The following is a 21,659-nucleotide window of genomic DNA, read 5'->3' as shown; positions in this document are numbered from 1 at the left end:
CATTTCTGCCACCCACATCTTGAGTCATTGGAAGGCACCTCCCAGCTGCAGAAGCCTTCTTTCTAGGCCTCCCCTTACCGCAGGGATATTTCAGATGTTGTGTGCCCTGAAGGGGGCAATGCATTCTGTGACTCAGTTAAAAGTGTGCTTAATTTGTAATGAAAGAAATGCTGGGGCTCAAGCAATTTTCTTTTTTTTTTTTTTTTTTTTTTTTTTTAACTTTCCTGACTCACAGGGCAAGCTCAGAGGTGCCAGGGCTCAACCCTGGCAAACCCCTGCACAAATCTTAATTTATGTCTAATAATTAGGACTGTCAATCGCAGTTAACTCATGCAGTTAACTCAAAAAATTAATCGTGATTAATCACCCTGTTATACAATAGAATACCAATTGAAATTTACTGAATATTTTTGGATGTTTTTTCTACATTTTCAATATTGATTTCTATTACAACAGTGTTCACTTTATATTTTTTATTACAAATATTTGCACTGTAAAAATGATCAAAGAAATTGTATTTTTCAATTTACCTTATACAAGTACTGAAGTGCAATCTCTTTATCGTGAAAGTGTAACTTAAAAATGCAGATTTTTTTTTTTTGGTTACATAACTGCACTCGAAAAGAAAACAGTATAAAACTTTAGAGCATACAAGTCCACTCAGTCCTACCTTATTCTGCCAATCGCTAAGACAAGGTTGGTTACAATTTGTAGGAGATAATGTTGCCTGCTTCTTGTTTACAATGTCACCTGAAAGTGAGAACAGGCGTTCACATGGCCCTTTTAGCTGGGGGTACAAAGTATTTACACACCAGATATGCTAAACATTCATGCTTCGGCCACCATTCCAGAGGACATGCTTCCATGCTGATGATGCTCGTTTAAAGAAAGTCAATTAAATTTGTGACTGACCTCCTTGGGGGGAGAATTGTATGTCTCCTGCTCTGTTTTACCCACGTGCTGCATATATTTCATGTTATAGCAGTCTCTGATGATGACCCAGCACATTTGTTTTAAGAACACTGACTGCAGATCTGACAAAATGCAAAGGTGGTACCAATGTGAGATTTCTAAAAATAGCTACAGCACTCGACCCAAGGTTTAAGAATCTGAAGCCTCGTCCAAAATCTGAGCGGGATGAGGTGTCGAGCATGCTTTTAGGAGTCTTAAAAGAGCAACACTGATGCGGAAACTGCAGGGGGGAAAAATGAACCTTCTGCTGGTGGCGTCTGACTCTGGTGATGAAAATGTACAGACTGACGCATGCTCTGCTTTGGATCGTTATCAAGCAGAACCAATCATCAGCATGGAAGCATGTTTGCTGGAATGGTGGTTGAAGCATGAAGGGACATATGAATCTTAGTGCATCTGGCATGTAAATATCTTGCAACGCCGGCTACGACAGTACCATGCGCACACCTGTTCTCGCTTTCAGGTGACATTGTAAACAAGAAGCGGGCAGCATTATCTACTGCAAATTGTAACCAACGTTGTTTGAGTGATTGGCTGACCAAGAAGTAGAAGTGAGTGGACTTGTAGACTCTAAAGTTTTACATTGTTTTATTTTTTGAATGCAGTTTTTTGTACATAATTCTACATTTGTAAGTTCAACTTTCATGATAAAGAGATTGCACTCCAGTACATGTATGAGGTGAATTGAAAGATATTTGTTTTTAACAGTGCAAATATTTGTAATAAAAAAATAAAGTGAGCACTGTACACTTCGGGGTGTTGTAATTGAAATTAATATATTTGAAAATGTAGTAAACATCCAAAAATATTTAAAATAAATGGCATTCTACTGTTCAACAGTGCTTGACAGCCCTACTAAAAATCGTAACATATGGTTAGGTTATGATCTAACACCAGTTCCTTCTTCCCAGCTGACTAACTCTCTCTATCCCAAACCCATGTTACACCTTCTAGCTACAATCACACTGTCTTTTTTTTCCTCACGACCCCCATGGAGGCAAGCCAATAATTTTCACCCATTCTCAGGTGTGGGTCTACTTGACCCTCGTGGTATTGAGGAGTGCCAGTTCTTCCAGGAAATTGCGGTCCTGAATTTTTGGGAGGCATTTCTTTCTTTGAGTAGAACCAGTGGTTACAGACCATGCACGTGTGCAAGGCTTGAATCAGCACCATGAAATAAGCTCTGTTGTTCTTTTTATTCAGTTTGTGTGTCTCAGAATCAAAAGAACAAGGAAATTGAATGGGGGAAAAAAGCCCTAATTGTGAATTCAGCATAACACATGAAGATTCAAATATGTGAGTATCAGGAAATTCCAAAGTTAAGGATGATTTTAGCACTATCAACTTGCCCCCATGTTGGGGTCATTTAGGCTGATCAATGCCTACGGCCTGGGCTGAATTCTTCTCTCACTGAGTGTTAAAGACCACAAGAGTTAGCATCATGAGTATTTTTCTTCAAGCACCAATTGGGCTTCAAATTAAGAAGACTAGCTTAAGCCATGAGATCTTTTAAAAACTGTGAACTTTGGGTTCTTTTTATTTGCCTTTTGGTTTCCAAACTGGGGGTTCAGCCTTAAAATCAACATGGGGACTACTTTATAGACCTGGGTTCTTTTCCTAGCTGTGCCCTATGCCTGGTTGGAGACCTTGGGCAAGTCAGGTACCCTTTGTGCCTCTTCACCCTCATTTTTATGGATGCAGAAAGATGCTGACCTCCTTTATGTGGGGAGGGATAGCTCAGTGGTTTGAGCATTGGCCTGCTAAACCCAGGGTTGTGAGTTCAATCCTTGAGGGGCCATTTAGGGAATTGGGGTAAAAATCTGTCTGGGGATTGGTCCTGCTTTGAGCAGGGGTTTGGACTAGATGACCTCCTGAGGTCCCTTCCAACTCTGATTCTATGAAGTTTGTAAAGCGCTGTGAGATCTACTGATGAAAAGTGCTGAATAGGATACATCAGCTGGGATTGGTTGGTGTAGCGTTACCTAGAATCTAGCTGCAAGCTTGCCTATGATGCCAACATTAGAGGATAGCAGCAGCCCTTATAGAACCCATGCTAATCAAGGATGGCTCTGTCCTCCTCTAGGGGTAACCCATGTATAGAGGTTTATGACACTGCTAGAGCTCTTTAACTCGGAGGCTTGTGGCTCAGAGCCAGTGCTCACGGCTTCAGTCATTGCTAACAACCCATGTGAGGACATTTTATTACACTTACTGGTTTCACTGGGAGCTGTTGCCCTTGGTTTTTGTCTGGCTGTGCATATGCACCTCACTTGATGCCTTCAAACACATTGCAACCAGCGTTTGTAAGTGTTGTACAGAGGGCTGCTGGGTAGTGGTTTCCAGCATGGACCTGTGGCTGAGTTATGAGTCCACATTAGAAGCACTTGGCATTTTAAAGTCTCTCTCTAAAATATATATAACTTTTAAATCTTCCAAGCTGGCTGTTTTTAATTAATTTCTTGTGACAACAAATTAAGGCTCTGATCCTGCAAGGATGTATTCATATATTTAACTTGACACAGGAATAGCTCTATTAACAGCCGTGCAGTATCACCCCAAATGTTCAACAATCGTGAGTCTGGGCTCAAAAAATCATGGGACTTAATAAATAAATTTGGAGGTTTTTATTTGCCTTCTGATTTTTGAGCCTTTTGGTTTAATTTCAAGTTCTTTTCTACAACAGCGTTCTATGCAGTTTTTAAAAAAAAAAGAAAAGAAAACTGAGTCTTACATAATCACTGGAGTCCAGGAGCTGGGGATTTAAGAAAAAATAAAAAAATTCATTAGACTTGTGATTAAAATCATGTGCAGGGGCAACACAATTATGTTGTAAAGTTGTGCAGGATGAGTAGATGTATTTGTTTGGGGGGCAGGGGGGATTTCAGCTACAGAGATTTTTCTTCCAATTAGCTTCCAATTTTTTGGGAGGAAGCTTGTTTTAATTAAATCATGAAATGAGAGCCATTTTAGTTAAATATTTTTAATTAAAAATTTTTATTTGTGTTGTTTTGGTTTGTCATGAAAGATCCCAGATCAGATAAAACATTATTTAACAAAGATTACAGCATCGGGCAGCAATTAATACAAATAAAAACAAATTCAACACCGGTGTCTTTATTTTTATTTTTTTTTAATAGGAAAAGCATTCTATCTTTAGTGTGGAAAAATAAGGGAGTAGAGGGGGGAGATGGGCTGAGAAAGACAGGAGAACAGAGTTGTTTCACAAGCGGTGTGTGTGAACTCTCTACCACGCTTCAGATGGGTCTTGTAAAATATATTTTTTTTAAAAAAGTCTATTTTACATATATAAAGTAGTACATATTCCTTGGTTGGTTTGTTCCAGTCTTCATGTCACCAAAGGGTCATCTGAAAGCAAGGCACTCTCAGAGAGGGGGTGGGGTAGAATTAGCAAGCAGTTTCGGGGGTCAATCCACATGCTTAGTTTTGGAAATAAACGTTAGAAGAAACTTTAACTAGCTAGCGCCCAAGTCCTTATTACGGCAAATGTTTTCATGTATATCCCATTCACTTGACGTCTACTGCAATACCAAATGTGTAAGACTTAAGGAAGATGTAACGCAACATGTCAGATCAAACTTGAGAGCTGCTTTTGGCCTCCCTGGGCCATGACTGGGTTCCCCCGCCTTTCTTTAAATATTCCCACTAAACCTGCCACAGACGAGAGGGAGCATGTGCCCAGAAGTCCCTTGCTCAGCACCATTACCTTGTAGAATTGGTGATTTCCCTTACAGAAATCTCACGGCTTCTGTGTTGTCTGCTCCTGTGATCAGTTACAAGATTTTTTTTTTTTTCCTTTTTAATTTTTTTTTATTTTTTTATTTTTTTTTTTGTATGAGGTAGCTTAAAACCAGGGAAGTTTGAGATTGGACCCTGAAACTTCCTTTATCTTGGTTTGGGGGGGGGGGGGGGGGGGGGAGGGGAAGTTAACAAACCGAGACAGGGATGAAGGGAAAGCGTTAGAATGCTGGAACTTTCTACGGATAGAGACAAAAAATAAAACCTCAGATCAACTTGTACTTTCCAACAAAGTTTTTTTTTATATCAATTGATGTTAAAAAATACAGACTTGTTTTACAATAATAGCACCATTTTTGTTGTATTATACACAGTACTCCTGCTGATGATTTACACTGGGGGGGAGAAGGATTGGTTACTTAGGACATCCATTTTGTAAGGAGGGGCCTTCACACCTGCCAGTTAGATTCCCACCTCCGTCTGACCCAACAAGAGGTCTTACAGGAAGACAATAAATAAATAACACTGTGATTTTATTTCACGGTCTGCCCAGTGATGGCTTTAGAAATAGACAATAGTCCAAAATGTAAGTGTGTGGATGTATGGCAATTGGGGGATTGAGTCACCCATTCAGTGCAGAAGTCATACAAGTGATTGGAAAGTACTCAGGTCCTTGGGGTGGGTGGGGGGGTTGGTTTGTTTTGGGTTTTATTAATGGAATTGGACTGGATTTTTAAAAAAAATGTTTTTTTTTTTCTTTTTACAAAAAGCAGACTGGCCCAATGTCAACGCCAAACTCCTGATCGGCTCCACCAATGTCCATAGGTGCAACATCAATGATGGGCAGGCGTGAGGTCTTCTGTGATCGGTATTCAATGACTGTTTTGCCCCATTTGCCAGTGTGTTTCTGGGGAGAGAGAGAATGAGACCAGGGATTACGAGATGCTGCAAATGCCATCAAAACTAGCCTCTTTGAAGAACCGATTCCCAGTCTGGGCTGGTTAGAATTTCACACCTGTGTTCTCAGGGGATGCCTACGCTATGGGGACTATCACCACGCCAGCATAACCCCGTTGTGTAGATTCCTCGATTCCATGGCCAGAAGGGACCACTGTGATCATAGGCGCTGACTTCCCCTCTGCCCCGTGGGTGCTCGACCTCCCCTTCCCACGGCCTCGCCCCTGCACTGCCCTCGCTCTGCCCCAATTCTACCCCCTTCCCCAAACTCCCCGCCCTGCCTTTTCCCACCCCAGCCCCACCCCCTCCCTGCCCCCATTCCACCCTCTTCCCCCTAGTCCCCAGCCCACCTCTTCTCCACCTCCTCCCACGAGCGCACCATGTCCCCGCTCCTCTTCCCTCCCTCCCGGAAAGTCCAAAGTCCCGCCAAACAGCTGTTAGGCGGCGGGCAGGAAGCGCTGGGAGGGAGGGGGAGTAGCGGGGATGTGGCGCGCTCGGGAGGCAGGGGAGGAGGTGAGGTGGGGGCGGTGGGAGCTTGGCTGCTGGTGGGTGCGGAGCACCTCCTAATTTTTCCCCGTGGATGCGCCAGCCCTGCAGCACCCACGGAGTCAGTGCCTATGGTTATAATGATCTGAACAGACCTCCTGTATAACAACACAGGCCCTAGAACTTCCCCCAATGTAATTCCTAGAGCAGATCTTCTAGAAAAACAGCCACTCTTGATTTAACAATTGTCAGTGATGGAGAATCCACCACAACCCTTGGTAAGTTGTTCTGGTGGTTAATTACCGTCACTGTTAAAAAGAGGTTTTATACTCAGTATGGGAACAGCCCCTCCCCAGGTGCCAGTAGCTAGGTTGATGGAAGCATTATTCTGATTAGCTAGCTGCATCTACCCCAGGGGCTAGGTCAGCAAAGCTGCGGCATGCAGGAGTGTGGATTTTTCACACCCCAAGTGCAAGAGCTATGTCGACCTGCATTTGAAGTGTAGGCCAGACCTCAGCATGGCACTGGGATAGTGCGAGATGTGCAGGGCTTGACACTCTCAAAAGTTCACGGGAATAAACTTCAAGCGGCTTAGTTAAACTGCACTAATATCATAGAATCATAGAATATCAGGGTTGGAAGGGACCTCTGGAGGTCATTTAGTCCAACCCCCTGCTCAAAGCAGGACCAATTCCCAACTAAATCATTCCAGCCAGGGCTTTGTCAAGCCGGGCCTTAAAAACCTCCAAGGAAGGAGATTCCACCACCTCCCTAGGTAACGCATTCCAGTGCTTCACCACCCTCCTAGTGAAATAGTGTTTCCTAATATCCAACCTAGACCTCCCCCACTGCAACTTGAGACCATTGCTCCTTGTTCTGTCATCTGCCACCACTGAGAACAGCCGAGCTCCATCCTCTTTGGAACCCCCCCTTCAGGTAGTTGAAAGCAGCTATCAAATCCCCCCTCATTCTTCTCTTCTGGAGACTAAACAATCCCAGTTCCCTCAGCCTCTCCTCATAAGACATGTGCTCCAGCCCCCTAATCATTTTTGTTGCCCACCGCTGGACTCTCCAATTTTTCCACATCCTTCTTGTAGTGTGGGGCCCAAAACTGGACACAGTACTCCAGATGAGGCCTCACCAATGTCGAATAAAGGGGAACGATCACATTCCTCGATCTGCTGGCAGTGCCCCTACTTATACAGCCCAAAATGCCGTTAGCCTTCTTGGCAACAAAGGCACACTGTTGACTCATATCCAGCTTCTCGTCCACTGTAACCCCTAGGTCCTTTTCTGCAGAACTGCTGCCTAGCCATTCAGTCCCTAGTCTGTAGCAGTGCCTGGGATTCTTCCGTCCTAAGTGCAGGACTCTGCACTTGTCCTTGTTGAACCTCATCAGGTTTTTTTTGGCCCAATCCTCTAATTTGTCTAGGACGCTTTGTCTGTGTGGACGCTTGGCTTCAGGATGAATTTGTTTGATCTTAATTCACTGTGGAAGCGAATTACTCCTCCTCTGACCACAGCAATCGACACTATAAAGGCGATACCGGCATGGCCTCCCGGTGTAGATCAGTTACGCTGAAAGGAGGAAGAGTTCTGCCGGTGTGGGGGCACCACTTCCCTGAACAATGTTAGCTGTGCTGACAGAAGCCCTCTCTGTTGGTGTAGGGAGTGTTTTTTTCAGGCCCTGACTAATGCCAGTATACGTTTTAAGTGTAGACCGGGCCTATTACCCATGCTTCGCAAATGGGGCCCCAATCTCCAAGAAGGGCAATAGGTGCCATGAGGAAGGCCCATGTCAATCTCCCAGAAATTGAGGTGCACAAAATCACTGCTTTTGAAAATGCTGACCACCCAAAAAAAACCCCAACCCGTGCCTCAGTTTCCCCATGAAATGGGGATAATGGCACCAGCTGACCAACCAGCCTAGCTCATTGTGAGGATTAATTAGCTCATGTCTATAGAGCACTTTGCAGATGCCCTGTTATATAAACCCTAAACATCAGTAACTTCCATCAGCTTACCGTGCAGCCATCCACCAAGGCACTGTATGTGAATCTGCTGTTGCCCTCGGCTCTGATCTCGACGTCATTGGATCCCTGTATCAGGATGGCTTTCTTCAGGTTGCCGGAAGCCTCGTCCATGTAGGCAATGCTGTTCTTGCAGTGGTAGGTGATGTTCTGGGAGCCTTCGGTGGACAGGAGGCGCAGGAAGGTCATCTGGATGTTGGCAGTGTTAGGGGCCAGGTTGTCATCTCCATAGCTAAACTGGAAAGAGAGATCAAGATGGTTAGTGAGTCTGGGTAGCAATGGGCCTTGAATGTCAGCTAGGAAGGTAAAGGCAATTATGGAAGACAATCTTAAATATGTCTTCTAAGACGTGTCTAAGACAACCTCATTTTCCACTGCCTTCCAAGTGTACTTGGGTACCTAACTTCCTTGGGCTCCTGTGAAAACCCCACATGGTTAAAAAAAATCAAGAGGAAATTCGGAAAGTTGGCATGAACTGCAGAATCATCATCCCACTGTTAACATGTTCTAAATTTCGAAGGCATCCCAGATCTAAAGGCCTTTGTGCAAAACAAGACTAAAAACTAAGTGTGGAAAAGTCAAGGTGCTCTTGTTACTAATGAGATGGAAAAGGGTGTTTGGGTAGGGCACAGTTCATTATAATATATGAGGCTTGATAGTTCTCAGAAGAAGCCATGGAAAAGCAACACTCAAGTACAGTAAAAAGTTTCTATAAAAAAATTCCCCACGATTATGATCTCAATAGCTGAGATGCCCTAATATCTCATTTGGATACAAAGCACCAGATTGTCAAAGGGATTTAGGTGCCTAGTCCTATTGAAATACCTTTATTAATCTGGCCCTTCATGTTTTGCTACTACCTGGCATTCTAGAGATTGAGAAGAGATTCTAAGAATTCTTATTTCCTTTGAAGATTTCACTCCACTTATGACACATCCCCTCTTTCCCAGGGTCAGTATGTCTGTTTACATCAGTGTGTGTGTGACATATTGACTTTTCAGGAACATATCCAATTTTGTCCAGGTTTTTTTTTGGGGGGGGGGAGGGGCTGGGGGGAAGAGAGTTGAAATTTTGATGAAAATTTCCATTGAGCTTAAATGTTATCAACCAGCTTGAGTCTTGGGCCCGTATTTTCAACAATGACCAGTAATTCCAGGGGGATTTTGTGGGGCGCCCAACTTGAGACATCTTAAAGAAAGCTGATTTTCAGAGGGCGGTTGCTCAGTATTTCTTGAGAATCAGGCCTCTTTGGAGGGGCTTCAAGTGGAGCCCCCTAAAATCACCACTCACTTTGGAAAAATGTAGGTCCTACTAAATAAAATGTGAAGCTGGATATAGAGATAAAGAAGGGCTCTCCCTTCGAATAGACAATAGATCTCTCATCCCACCCCTAGACTCAACTTCTCCCCCAAGAGAGGCCATTTGAAACATGAACCACAGGCACTTACGTGGAATCCACCATTGATGGTCTCTCCAAACCAGATATGCTTCTTCTCCTTGGTCTTGCTGGTCCACCAGTTCTTCTTGGGAATGCTGGAGGGGTTGGGATAGACGCATGTCTCACCAGTCTCCATGTTACAGAAAACCTTAATGGCATCCAAGGTACAGCCCTGGTTAGGGTCGATCCAGTAGTCACCTGCAATGGCGGAACACACGGGAGGTTGGCGTCTTGATAAAACTAGGACTAATGGGCTTTTTTGGTTTAATTTTGAAACTCAGGAGAGAGGCGGAGGGCTGTGATAGTAGAGGATGGTGCAGGTCAGGAATGAGGTGCATCCACATGAGGTGTTGGAGGGGAGCCCAGGACTGGAATAGCAGGTGGGAAGTGCAGGTGCATTGCAATGTGCACTGGGAGAGAGACTTATGGGGGAGACCTCCAATGGAAGAGCAAGGAGGTGTGTGGGTTGGGACTGAGGGGCATCGGCAGAGCTGTGTGCGTGGGAAGCTGAGGGCTGGAATAGCAGGTCAGCAGTGAGGTGCATTGGCAGAGCGGCGGGTGGGGAGGTTTGCACAACCCCCTGTCCATACAATGCCCGAAGGGTCAGTATTGCAGAGGAGGCTGGCAGGGAGGGATTCAGAAGCCAAAATGCCTTGGTTCTCCCCTGGCTCTGTGGCCCCTGCAGCACTTGTGCTGCAAGTGCCCGCGCTCAGCACCCGGCTCTGTGCCCGGCACTCACCGCTCTTCCACTCGGGGTGGCAGAGTTTAAGGTCACGGCAGGTCCGGGCTGGGTTCTTCTTGGAGCCCTCGGGGCTGCGGATGCTTTCGATCTGGTTGTTGAGGGATTTCAGAGTGGCGTCGACCTCGACATCATGCTGGCGCAGATCGCTAGAGGCCTGGTCAGCTCGCATGTAGCGCATAGGGTCAGGGCCTTTCTCAACCTGGCCCAAACCGGCGAAGGCTGACATGTCAATGCCGGGGCCTGGGGGCCCGGGAGGTCCAGGGGGTCCAGGGTTTCCAGGGGGACCCTGCAATGGGAGTGGAAAGAGATGATCCTTGTTTAGAACTCAGAGCCAATCTCCATGTTGCTGCTGTTCCCATTAGCACCTCCCTCTCATCACGTCCCCATGTCCCCCCATGGCGCCCAGCAAAGGGGAAGACGAGGCCACGTCGAGCTGATGAATGGATTTACCAGTCTCCCGGCTGCTTCTCTGCTAGGAGATTTAATTGGAAACGACAGCCAGCTGCTGAGGTTAGATTGGGGTGAGGGAGTCACTGTGGGGGTGGACTGAGGTGACAGAGCCACTCGGGGCGGGTCAGGGTAATGGAGCCGCTGAGGGAGAGAGATGGTGGGGGAATGGTGTTGCTGGGTGCAGACTGGAGTGACAGAGCCCATTAGGATGATGGAACCAGTCGGAAATAGAGCCGCTTGGGGTGATAGAACTGGGGTGACGGAGTCACTTGGGGCAGATCAGGATGATGGAGCTGCTCAGGGTGGATTGCGGGAGGTTAAGATGATGGAGCAGGTCAGGGTGATGGAACCACTTTGTGTGGTTTAGGGTGATGGAGAGACAGTACAACTGACTTCAAGGCATGTAAGGGTCCTGCAGCTGCACTTCACTGGAAAGGCCAAGCCTTCGGTGGCATATGGGGCTACGGGCTGCCCCATTAGAGGAGAGGTTGGGGCAGGTATTTGTACCTGGTGGTGTGGGCCCCTTTTGTGAGCCTGAAACACCAACTGCACCTCCTCCTCTCTCCACTGTTGAATGTCAGAGCTAACTTTGATTCCATTAGGAGTCTAGTTACAGGCTGCTGAGCTGAATTCACTTTGGGCCAATAGTGCACCAGCACTGGGGCTCCCCTACTACTAGGTGAAATCACTAAGAGCTGAAATCACAAAAGAGCTAAAGTTACTAAGAGCTGAGATCACCGAGTGCTGTGTTAACTAGTGGGGGAGCCTGAAGCTATAAAAATTTTGAGGAGGTTTAGGTTGGATATTAGGAAAAACTTTTTCACTAGGAGGATGGAGAAGCACTGGAGTGGGTTACTTAGGGAGGTGGTGGAATCTCCTTCCTTGGAGGTTTTTAAGGTCAGGCTTGACAAAGCCCTGGCTGGGATGATTTAGTTGGGAATTGGTCCTGCTTTGAGCAGGGGGTTGGACTAGATGACCTGAGGTCCCTTCCAACCCTGATATTCTGTGATTCTATGATTCTGTCATTAGCCGGTGGGCTTCGAGTCCTTAAGGCCCAGGTTGCAAGGCTGCCAGCTCTGCTGGGGCATGGTACTTACAGCAGGTCCGGTTTCACCACTACGACCGCGAGGACCTGGAGGACCAATCGGACCGGGCATGCCATTTGAACCATCTTTGCCAGAGGGACCAACAGGGCCTGGGGGACCCTAGAAAAGATTCACAAGGGGGGAGTTGAGAGCCAGGCCGTGAAAGAATCATGACGTAAAAAGACAACTGCAAGCTCTAAGGGCTCCGTCCGCTCATGAGGCAGCCAGGCTAATTCATAACGTAATGAATGGGGCACCTTGGACTTCCCCATCCATCCCTCTGCTACGTGCCATGGCCACTGAGAACCCGACTGCATCTGCCTATGCTGCTAACGGAGACTGACCTTAGTGCAAATGCTAAGGAGAATCTCCACCAGCTGTTAGCACTATAGGGGCAGTGACACACAGAGCAGCAATTCTCATTCCAATCAGCATAGGTCACTTGTGTGTGTGTGTGTGTACACACAGCTCATGACCTTACATTGGAAGTACAGAGTGCTTTATCCAGGTTACTAAAATCTCTCTTGAATTTCCCCTCCTTGAAGCTGGAAAGGGGATTAAAACCCAATGTCCTTTTTGCCCGTAATGCTGTTGATTTATTTTCTGCACTTTGCTCAGTTTGACTAAGTAAGTGACTAGGCCATTTCACCGAACCTGCATTGTGCTTCTCCTCGGTCCATCCCCCGCTACCCTCCCGCGCTCCGGGAACTGGACTTACCCTGGGACCAGAAGGACCAGAAGGACCAGTAGCACCTTGATCTCCAGATGTACCCTGAAGGGGGTGGAAACAGAACCACACGGTCATATCTCAGCATCTGGACAGCTTCCCTCTGAGGGTGCGGAACCCTGGCCAGACGGGATTCTGGATCGGCAAGAGCGGCCCTTGCCCAAGGAGTATGTTTGGTGTCTCTGAGGCATGAGCAGCCCAATGCCGGGTGAGGCCTGGGCCAGCGGAGGGCCCCCTTTAGCCATGCCAAGAGAGGCTGTCAGCTTCTCGCCTGGCCCAAGGCTAGGAGCTGTATGCCACAGCAAGGCCAACATGGCGGGGTGGTGAGAAGTTCCATTTTGAAGGTTGCCCAGCTGGGCCCAGAGCCCCCTGTGCTCCCTTCTCCCAACCCACTTCCCCCAGAGAATGGAGGAAAGGGGGGACTGGCTTTGTTTGACTCCAAAGGGAGCAGTTGGGGTGGGAGGGCTCTATCCTTGGAGGTGGTGGGATGTCTCAGCTCTTGATAGGCCTTCAGTGAGACAGGCTGCCGAACCTTCCAGGACACACAGATGGCTGGGGCCATGGTAGGAGCAGGATTACGCTCATGGGGCCAAGGCAGGGACACAGCCCAGCGCCCCAGCATCTGTCCCGGTCAGATCAGCCCTAGCACGGCATGTTCTGTCCCGAGTCCTGCACTGCAAGCTCAGGTTGAGGATGAGGCTCCGACGCTGAAACTTACGGGAGGTCCAGGAAGACCCTGCAAACCAGTGAATCCTCGGTGACCCTTCAGACCCCTCTCACCAGCCTCTCCAGCTTCGCCCTTGTCACCGCGAGGACCTTGAGGACCCTGAGAGGGGTGAAAGAGAAGAGCTTTCAGCCTGGGCAGGAAAAGTCAAAGGGCAGGACGTGGTCCAGCCCAGCGGGCTCGGCACACTACATGGACACACAACACGCCGTAGGGTACGATCCAGCCCAGAGGGCCAGGCATGATGCATGCCAGAGTGCTGGGCACGATGCACGGACGTGCCACACACTGCAGGGCATGGCGCAGCCCAGAGTCCCTCCCCTGCAGCTGGATGCAGTGCCAGTCTGTGCACCCCACAGGAGTTCCAGGTGGAAACCCCGTGCGCTGACTCCCCAGCATCATGCAGCAGTAGAAAAGCATATAGAACAAAAGGGAAAATTCCCTCTCACAGACATATATCAGCCAGATTTCCAGAGATGCTGAGCAGCTGCAACTGACGTCAGTGGAAACAGTGGGTGCTCAGCCGCTCGGGGGACCAGGCAGCGTATTCCTCAGGAGGATGACTTACCGGCATGCCGCGTGCGCCTGCGGGGCCGGAGGGACCCATGGGGCCTTGAGCGCCCTGGAAAAAGACAAAGGTTGGTTATAGACGTCATAATAATCCTATGAACGAGTCATCCATGCCGAGAGGCTGCCTATTGTAACAACTGAAGGGTTGATGTTGACTCCTAGTTTCCAAGACTAGAAGGATCAACAGTCTGACCTCCTGTACAGCACAGGCCACGGGACTTACTCCCAAAAAATTCCCAGAGCAGGCCTTGTAGAAAAACGCCCAATCTGGATTTCAAATTGCCAGCGACGGAGAATCCATCACAACCCTTGGTAACTGGTTCCCATGGTTAGTTACCCTCTGTTAAAAATGGGCATCTTATTTCCAGCCTGGATTTGTCTAGCTTCAGCTTTCAGCCGTTGGATCGTGTTAGATCTGTTGGACCGAAGAGCCCAGTGTTAAATATTTGTTCCCAATGAAGATACTTCTAGCCTGTGATCAGGTCACCCCTTAGCCGACTGAGTTCCTTGTCGCTGTCACTATACGGCAGGTTTTGTAATCCTTTTATCGTTCTCCTGGCTCTTCTCTGCACCCTCCCCAATTTATCAACATCCTTCTTGAATTGTGGCCACCAGAACTGGACACAGGATTCCAGCCGCGGTCACACCAGTGCCAAAACCAGAGGTGATATAACTTCCCTATTCTTACTTGAGAGTCCCCGGGTCACGCATCCAAGGATCACATTAGCCCTTTTGGGTGAGAACTTCAAAGCTTCCCAGGACATCTGCGTGCCCCATTAATTCCCATGGAAAAGTAATGGGAATTGGGCATCCATATGTGCCCAAGTGGCTTTGATCAGCTCAGCCAGGGCTGAGACCCTCTGAACAGCTGGCTGATGTCGATCATTTCACCTCCTTTTCTGCATGGGGCGATGGTGATTTTCTCCCATTTATTCGGTATCGGAAATTTTGCAAACAATTCTTCCTTCTGCAGCTGGTTTGAGAGCAGCTCCCAAGGAGGACTCCAAACGTGCCGCTGGAGCGGCTTCAACTGGACACACCGACTGCCTAGTACTGATTCTGTTCCCTGATTGCACCAGCATCACTCTTGGAATCTGCCTTCTGCTGTGACTGCTCACAATTGGGAATTGGAAAGCCATTTTTTGGACCGATTCTTCTGCTGAGGCAGGCTGTTCCACCCCCGACAGCCCAGCCAGCAAAGCCATTTGCTGCAATAGTCAGACAGCAAGTGGAAGAGAGGAAGCCATATAGGATGGCCAGGTCTCTGGGGCCGAAGCCAACCCCATCAGCTCATCTGATCGCCACGCTTCATCCTAACAGCCAAGCCCAGGGTTCCACGGACTCAGTCCATTTCAATCTACCGCTTTCTGCTCTGGAGAAAATCACCACTGCTCTTGTACCAGCAAAATCAATAGTCAGCTAACTCTGAATGACACCTTCCAATACTCTTAAATCAGGGCACTGATGTTGAATGATCACTTTGCCTCTTAATGGTCCTCTCACATACACTTAGAGCATTTCCTCTCGATGGTACTCCTGAATACTCAGGTCCCTTTCTATACTCTAGACGGTACTCTTGAATACTCAAATCCCTTCTGTACTTTGAATGGTACTCTCGATAGGGCATTTACTGTACTCTGGATGGTATTCACGAGTACTCAGAGCCCTCAGTGTACTCTAGGTGGTACTCTTGAGTACTCAGGGCATTTACTGTACTGTACTCTAGATGGCACTCTTGAATACTCAAATCCCTTCTTGTACTCTGGATGATACTCTTGAGTACTCATAGCCCTGACTGCACTCTACACAGTACTCATGAATACTCAGAGCTCTTACAGTACCCTGGGTAGTACTTTCAAATACCCAGAGCCTTTTCTGTACTCTGTCTCATACGCTTACATTCCCCTTGTGAGACCACTGACCCCTTGATGAGCTGCTGCCGTCTGGGCACTAAGGGACACTTACAGATTCTCCTCTGTCTCCCTGTTTGCCAGTTGGACCAACAGGACCCGGGGAGCCAGGAGGGCCGGGAGCACCAGGAGAACCGACAGCACCAGTCTCACCGCGATCACCCTGCCAGGAGACAAAGACACAGCCATTAATGTCAACATCTCTCTTCGCTGTGCCCCAGGAGGCCATGGTGTCACCTAGCAACGTCACCGTTCCCTCGCCTCCCTGGTTCCAGAGGTCACCTCTGATTTTTGTTCTGCTGGGGCAGGGGAGTGGCCAAGCACCATGGGAAGGTTTGGACAGGCCAGCGACCGCCTTTGTGGAGCATGAAGCCCCCCACCGCTGTCCAGGTCTGCACGAAGCAGCCTGACAGGGGCTCATTCAGCCACCAACAAAGTACAAGCTCACTTCTATGCAAACACAGGAGCAAGCCAGCGTGCTAGGCAGCGGCTCCACCTGGGACCGCTCCCAGCAGCCGCTGCTGCCCAGAACATGGCATCCAGGGCTGACCCTGCAGGGCACCATGAGCCCAATGCCTGCAGCCACACGAGAAGGGGATGAACCAACCTTCGCTGTTTCACCGCGCACAGGAGCTTCATGGCACCCTATGAGACCCCCAAGCCCTGGGACCCTGCTGCTGGAGAACAGAGATGGGTGCAGGGTGCCCCAAGGACTGGGATAGAAACTCCTTTTGCCAAGCTCACCTTCACTCCAGCTGCCCCATCTCTGCCAGGGGGGCCATCCGATCCGGGGGTGCCCTGGGAATGAGAAGAGGAGGAAAAGGTGATTCCTTGGAGGCCACCCAGGGAGTTCTGCCTGGGGAAGTGGGTAAGATGTGTGCAGACCTGGGCAAAGGAGCTGGCCGCACAGGCAACTGGTGAAACAAAGCTTCCCGTGCAAGGCTCCTGTGAGTTCTAGAACTGGAGAACTAGGAACTGGGCTGTCCCAGGGCAGCCGGAACTAGTGAGGCCACGTTCCTGACCCTCCTCTGGGGAAGGGGGATCTGGGTTACACCTGGGAAAGGGGACCTTAACGCTGAATTTCCTGGTTTATCTATGTTGAATTGTTTTAAACGACTCTGTCCAAAAAAGGTTCTTTTGGTTTAAATTCCCTCTGATCTTAAATTGTCTTTCTTATCCATCTAATCCATGAGTTCTTGACTTGGACATCATGAGCATGTCCGGCCGTCACCATGGGAATGGGATGAGGCCGAAGGCTGAGAAGTGCCACCTATGGCTGATTCACACCCAGCCTTGTGGCTCTTAGAATTTGGCTGTGGAAACGCGTCTCCCTTCGTTTCCAGGCCGTTAACACTCCCAGCCAGATTTGTTGCTTACCTCGCGTCCAGTTTCACCAGAGGGACCAGTCAGACCTGGGGGACCCACAGGACCAGGTGGCCCTCGGTCGCCGGCACCTCCAGGGGCTCCTTGTTTGCCAGGCTCACCCTAACGCAAAGAGACAAGAACGGAAACAATCCAAGTGAGCTGATCCCCGTGCAGTACACGGGCTGCTTCTACATAGTCACTTTCCAGACAATTAGCCCCCGGTCAGGGTCATAAGATACTTTCCATCATAAAGCCCAAACCTGACCCCACGACCTTCTGACCCAACTCAACAAGAGTCTTTCCATTGACTTTGGATCAGGCCTGAGCATCCTTCCTGCCTAAAAGTTGCCGCGAGGCTCCCCTGGTGGAGCAGAATGGTTTTACCTCAGGCTGGCCACTTATGAAATAGGCCACGTAAGCTAATGGCCGGCATTGCCCTTCCAATGGAGTGTCTCACTTGTGTTGGCCATTGCGCATCTCACGCCATGGACTCCAAAGTTGCTGCATTCGATAGGCCTTGAGGAGCCGCTGTGCTGAGGGGTACGCTGAATAGGGGCTGTTTGAAAACTGTCCACCAAAAAGGGGTTTTTGACACAAAACCGAGGTTTGCAAAGCAACAGATTCGTTCACGAAAATCATCCGCTTTTGGCTGAACATTTTGAATTGTCCTCGAATGCCCGAAAACCTTGTCAACTGAAAATGTTCCGTTCTAGTTTTTTTCCTTGAAAACTCAACGTTTTCAGTGGGGAAGCAACCGGCTTCCACACTGCCTCTAATAGTGAGCGATGACGGGTGGGCAACTGAATTTAATATAGGTCAGACCCTGAGGGGTGCTGACCATTGCCTGGGACATGCTAACTCCCTCCAATGACTTCTCGAAAGGCAGCGCCTCCCCGATCGGATCCTATGGACAAAAGTAATGTGCGGGTGCTATGTGAAATCTCAGTGAAGAATACAGGGCAGATTCTCCATTGATCGGCACCTTGTGTCATCAACAACATACAGGCAAGCTGGGTGCAAATCACAGAATATCAGGGTTGAAAAGGACCTCAGGAGGTCATCTAGTCCAACCCCCTGCTCAAAGCAGGACCAATCCCCAACTAAATCATCCCATCCAGGGCTTTGTCAAGCCTGACCTTAAAAACCTTTAAGGACGGAGATTCCACCACCTCCCTAGGTAACCCATTCCAGTGCTTCACCACCCTCCTAGTGAAACAAAGTGTAACTGTTCTGAGTTAGCAGTGTGTTGCACGGGTGTTAGTGACAGCACAAGGTGGCGGGCGATGGGGAATAGGGGCCTATAACATTAGTGATGATCCCCGTGCACCTAAAAGCCGGTGAGGTTTAGAAGTGCTGTGAACGGAAGCGCTTCCCGGTCTTAAAATATACACGTGCTGTAAACCCAGCCCGAGAGCACTTCTGGCTCCGTGACACGCACAATATCGAGGCGCTGACAAACGCATATAGGGTGAAATTCAGCACAAGGTCTAGAGACCAGTCCAGTCACTCACAAGCCCTGCAATGGGATGTAAGTGGTGCAAAAATGTTGTGTGGTCCCTCTGCACCAGGGTGAGTTTCCTCCACGGCACGTTTTTTCATTGGCCGCCTTCCCCGGGGCTTATCCCAGACTTGAATCTCCGTGATTCATAATGGGGAGGGGATGCAGGGCAGAGTTAAGGATATTTGTGGGACTTTAACGCTCAATTTCCTGGTTTCTCGATGTTGAATTGTTTTAAACGACACTGTCCAAAAAAGGTTCTTTTGGTTTGAATTCCCTGGGATCTCAAATTGTCTTTCTTATCCATCTAATCCAGAGGTGGGCAAACTGCGGCCCGCGGGCCACATCCAGCCCGCGGGACCGTCCTGCCCAGCCCTTGAGCTCCCAGCCAGGGAGGCTAGCCCTGGCCCCTCCCCTGCTTTCCCCCTTCCCCCACAGCCTCAGCTCACTGTGCCACCAGCGCTCTGGTTGGCGGGGCAGCGAGCTCCTGCCAGGCAGTGTGGCTGCGAGAGCCACCGGTCTGCCCCAGTGCTCTAGACTGCGCGGCGGTGTGGCTGGCTCCAGCCGGGTGGCGTGGCTGCCAGTCTGCCAGTCCTGGTGCTCTGAGCGGCATGGTAAGGGGGCAGGGGGTTTGGATAAGGGGCAGGGGGTCCCGGGGGGCAGTCAGGGGATAGGGAGCAGGGGGCAGTGGGATGGGGTGGAGCTTCAGCGGGGGGCGTCAGGGGACGGGGAAGGGGAGGGGGTTGGATAGGCGTGGGAGTCACGGGAGGCCTGTCAGGGGGTGGGAGTGTGGATAGGGGTCAGGGCAGTCAGGGGACAGAGAGTGGGGGGGTTAGATAGAGGGTGAGGTCCCAGGGGGGTGGTTAGGGGCGGGGGGACCTGAGAGAGGGCGGTCAGGGGACAAGGAGCGGGAGGAGGGAGTTGGATGGGTTAGGGGTTCTGAGGGGGCAGTCAGGGGGCAGATAGGGGGCGGGGGCCAGGCTGTTTAGAGAGGCACAGCCTTCCCTACCCGGCCCTCCATACAGTTTCAGAACCCCGATGTGGCCCTCAGGCCAAAAAGATTGCCCACCCCGATCTAATCCATGGGTTCTCGACTTGGGCATCATGAGCGTGTCCAGGGGTGTCATGCTCGACCTCCCTTTCTTTATGGCTAGATAGAAGAGATGTCTCATGGCATTATCTGTTGTCACAAGGGCTCTGCCTGAGCCTGGTGCCCTGCAGAACAGGCTCGCTGCAGGTTTACAGGAAACAGATTAACGCTGAACTCACGATACCCACCCAGGCGTTAAAGTCCCTATCACCAACAACAGCCCATCACAGAGATCCGAGGCAAACATCTCCAGGGTTAGACCCCTGAGGGAGCCAGGTTACTTGGGTTAAGGCAGGCACAGCTTCCCTGTCCTGGCTTCACCCAGAACTGGCCCATAGTAGACACAACCACCCCTTTTATTATGGCCTGCTGGGCCCTGATTGGCCTCCGCCTGCTTCTTGCCCTTCTAGGTGCTGGAGCAGCAACTCTTACTGGTTTTGCCAGCAACTGATCATGAGAGGCCTCTCTAGGCAACCCCTGGAGGACTGAACTCGCTGCTCTTCCCTTCCAGCAGGACACCTTTTTAGTGCAGGGTGCACCAGGGGGCAGCACATGCCTGGGATGTACCTTCACAGGCTCCCAGTAAGGAAAGAGCCCGGATTCACGGATCTGCTCCGACCCTCTCACTTAAGCTCTCTCGGCTCATTCCACCTCCGCAGAGAAACAAGCTGTGCAAAGCCCCTTCAGCTATAGGGCACAAGGGACTTTGTGAGCTGGGTTTGCACAGTCTGGCTTTGACTTCGCAAAGTAAAGCTACTTACGGAGGGACCTGGCAGCCCCGGGAAACCTCTCTCACCACGCTGGCCGGGAAGACCGACAATACCTCGCTGGCCTGCCAAACCTTGAGGACCAGGTGGCCCATCGGCACCCTGGAAAAGACAGAGGCAGGAGGTAAAATCCAGCAGAGGCTGCACTAGGTAGTAACTATTGTGCAGTCCAAGACAAGGCAACGTGCACGTGAAAACTTACAGGTGGGCCATCTTCCCCGGACTCGCCCTTCTCACCAGGGGGACCGGCGGGGCCTTGGAGGCCAGGGTCACCAGAACGGCCCGGTGGGCCCCCATCACCACGAGCGCCCTTGGGACCATCTTTGCCAGAAGCACCTGGTGGGCCAGGCGGACCTGGGTTACCCTAGAAGAGAAGTACAAGGATTTGGTGAGAATGGGGGAAATTCCTCTACTCTGGTGCAAAGGCAAATAAGTGATTCTGTCTTCTAATTAATCGATGTAGGGCAGTTAGGTGCCATAGGCCATCCGAGTCCCAGAGAACCCGTCTCCGTGTAAAGACTCACCAGCCCCTGCACCTTCCCCTCCCATCTCATCACAACAGCTAACCATCTCCAAGTGAGGTCAATCCATCTCCGAAGCAAAGGGCACCAGTCTAATTCAGACTTGGCAATTGGTTTCCTTATCAGACAAACACGCGTGGTGTCCTGTCATCTAGGAGAGACTCTCCAGCTGTCAAGAGCACAAAGTACCAGGGACCCTCATTGGGTCACAGCAGAAATTTCTTTTGGGGGAAATAAAAGCCCACAAAAGTTACTGAAAACTACGAACGGGCGGGAACTCCCTGGTTCATCTGTTAGAAATGTGGGGAAGCTCTTTTGGTTCGTCGCGCCATTCTTTGTTCTCCTCTTTGGAGCAACGTGCCGGAGTGGTAACAAACCAGGAACACGGGGACAGCCTAGGTCAGATCAATGGGTCCTTCCAGCTCAGTCTCCTTTCTCCAGCAGTGACCAGTGCCACCAGCTTCAGAGGAGGGGGCAGGAAACCCTGCAGTAGGTCATGAGGGACAAACCTGCCCCAGGGAATGGACCATCTAACTCTCCCATGGACAGAGGGTGGCTTATGCCCCGTCTC

The 21,659-nt window shown here is 49.6% G+C and overlaps 1 protein-coding gene across 2 annotated transcripts in view; it reads right to left on the bottom strand.

Annotated features, from left to right (window-relative positions):
• Positions 1–5,004: 5,004 nt before the first annotated feature.
• COL2A1 (collagen type II alpha 1 chain) overlaps positions 5,005–21,659 on the bottom strand; it is a 75,178-nt gene continuing 58,523 nt past the window's right edge. For both annotated transcript variants that reach the window (XM_005291904.5, XM_005291905.5), the window contains 13 exons: positions 20,770–20,931; positions 20,562–20,669; positions 17,225–17,332; positions 16,592–16,645; positions 15,903–16,010; positions 13,936–13,989; positions 13,362–13,469; positions 12,635–12,688; positions 11,929–12,036; positions 10,379–10,667; positions 9,650–9,837; positions 8,196–8,438; positions 5,005–5,635 (listed from right to left, as the gene is read on the bottom strand). In XM_005291904.5, the coding sequence (XP_005291961.2) occupies positions 5,489–5,635; positions 8,196–8,438; positions 9,650–9,837; positions 10,379–10,667; positions 11,929–12,036; positions 12,635–12,688; positions 13,362–13,469; positions 13,936–13,989; positions 15,903–16,010; positions 16,592–16,645; positions 17,225–17,332; positions 20,562–20,669; positions 20,770–20,931 (1,731 nt within the window). In that variant the 3' untranslated portion in view covers positions 5,005–5,488. The remainder of the gene's footprint in view (positions 5,636–8,195; positions 8,439–9,649; positions 9,838–10,378; positions 10,668–11,928; positions 12,037–12,634; positions 12,689–13,361; positions 13,470–13,935; positions 13,990–15,902; positions 16,011–16,591; positions 16,646–17,224; positions 17,333–20,561; positions 20,670–20,769; positions 20,932–21,659) is intronic.

This window comes from Chrysemys picta, chromosome 22, assembly GCF_011386835.1.
Source record: "Chrysemys picta bellii isolate R12L10 chromosome 22, ASM1138683v2, whole genome shotgun sequence".
NCBI lineage: Eukaryota > Metazoa > Chordata > Testudines > Emydidae > Chrysemys > Chrysemys picta.
Note: the sequence above shows the minus strand (reverse complement) of the source record. Positions and strands in the feature narration are given on the sequence as shown.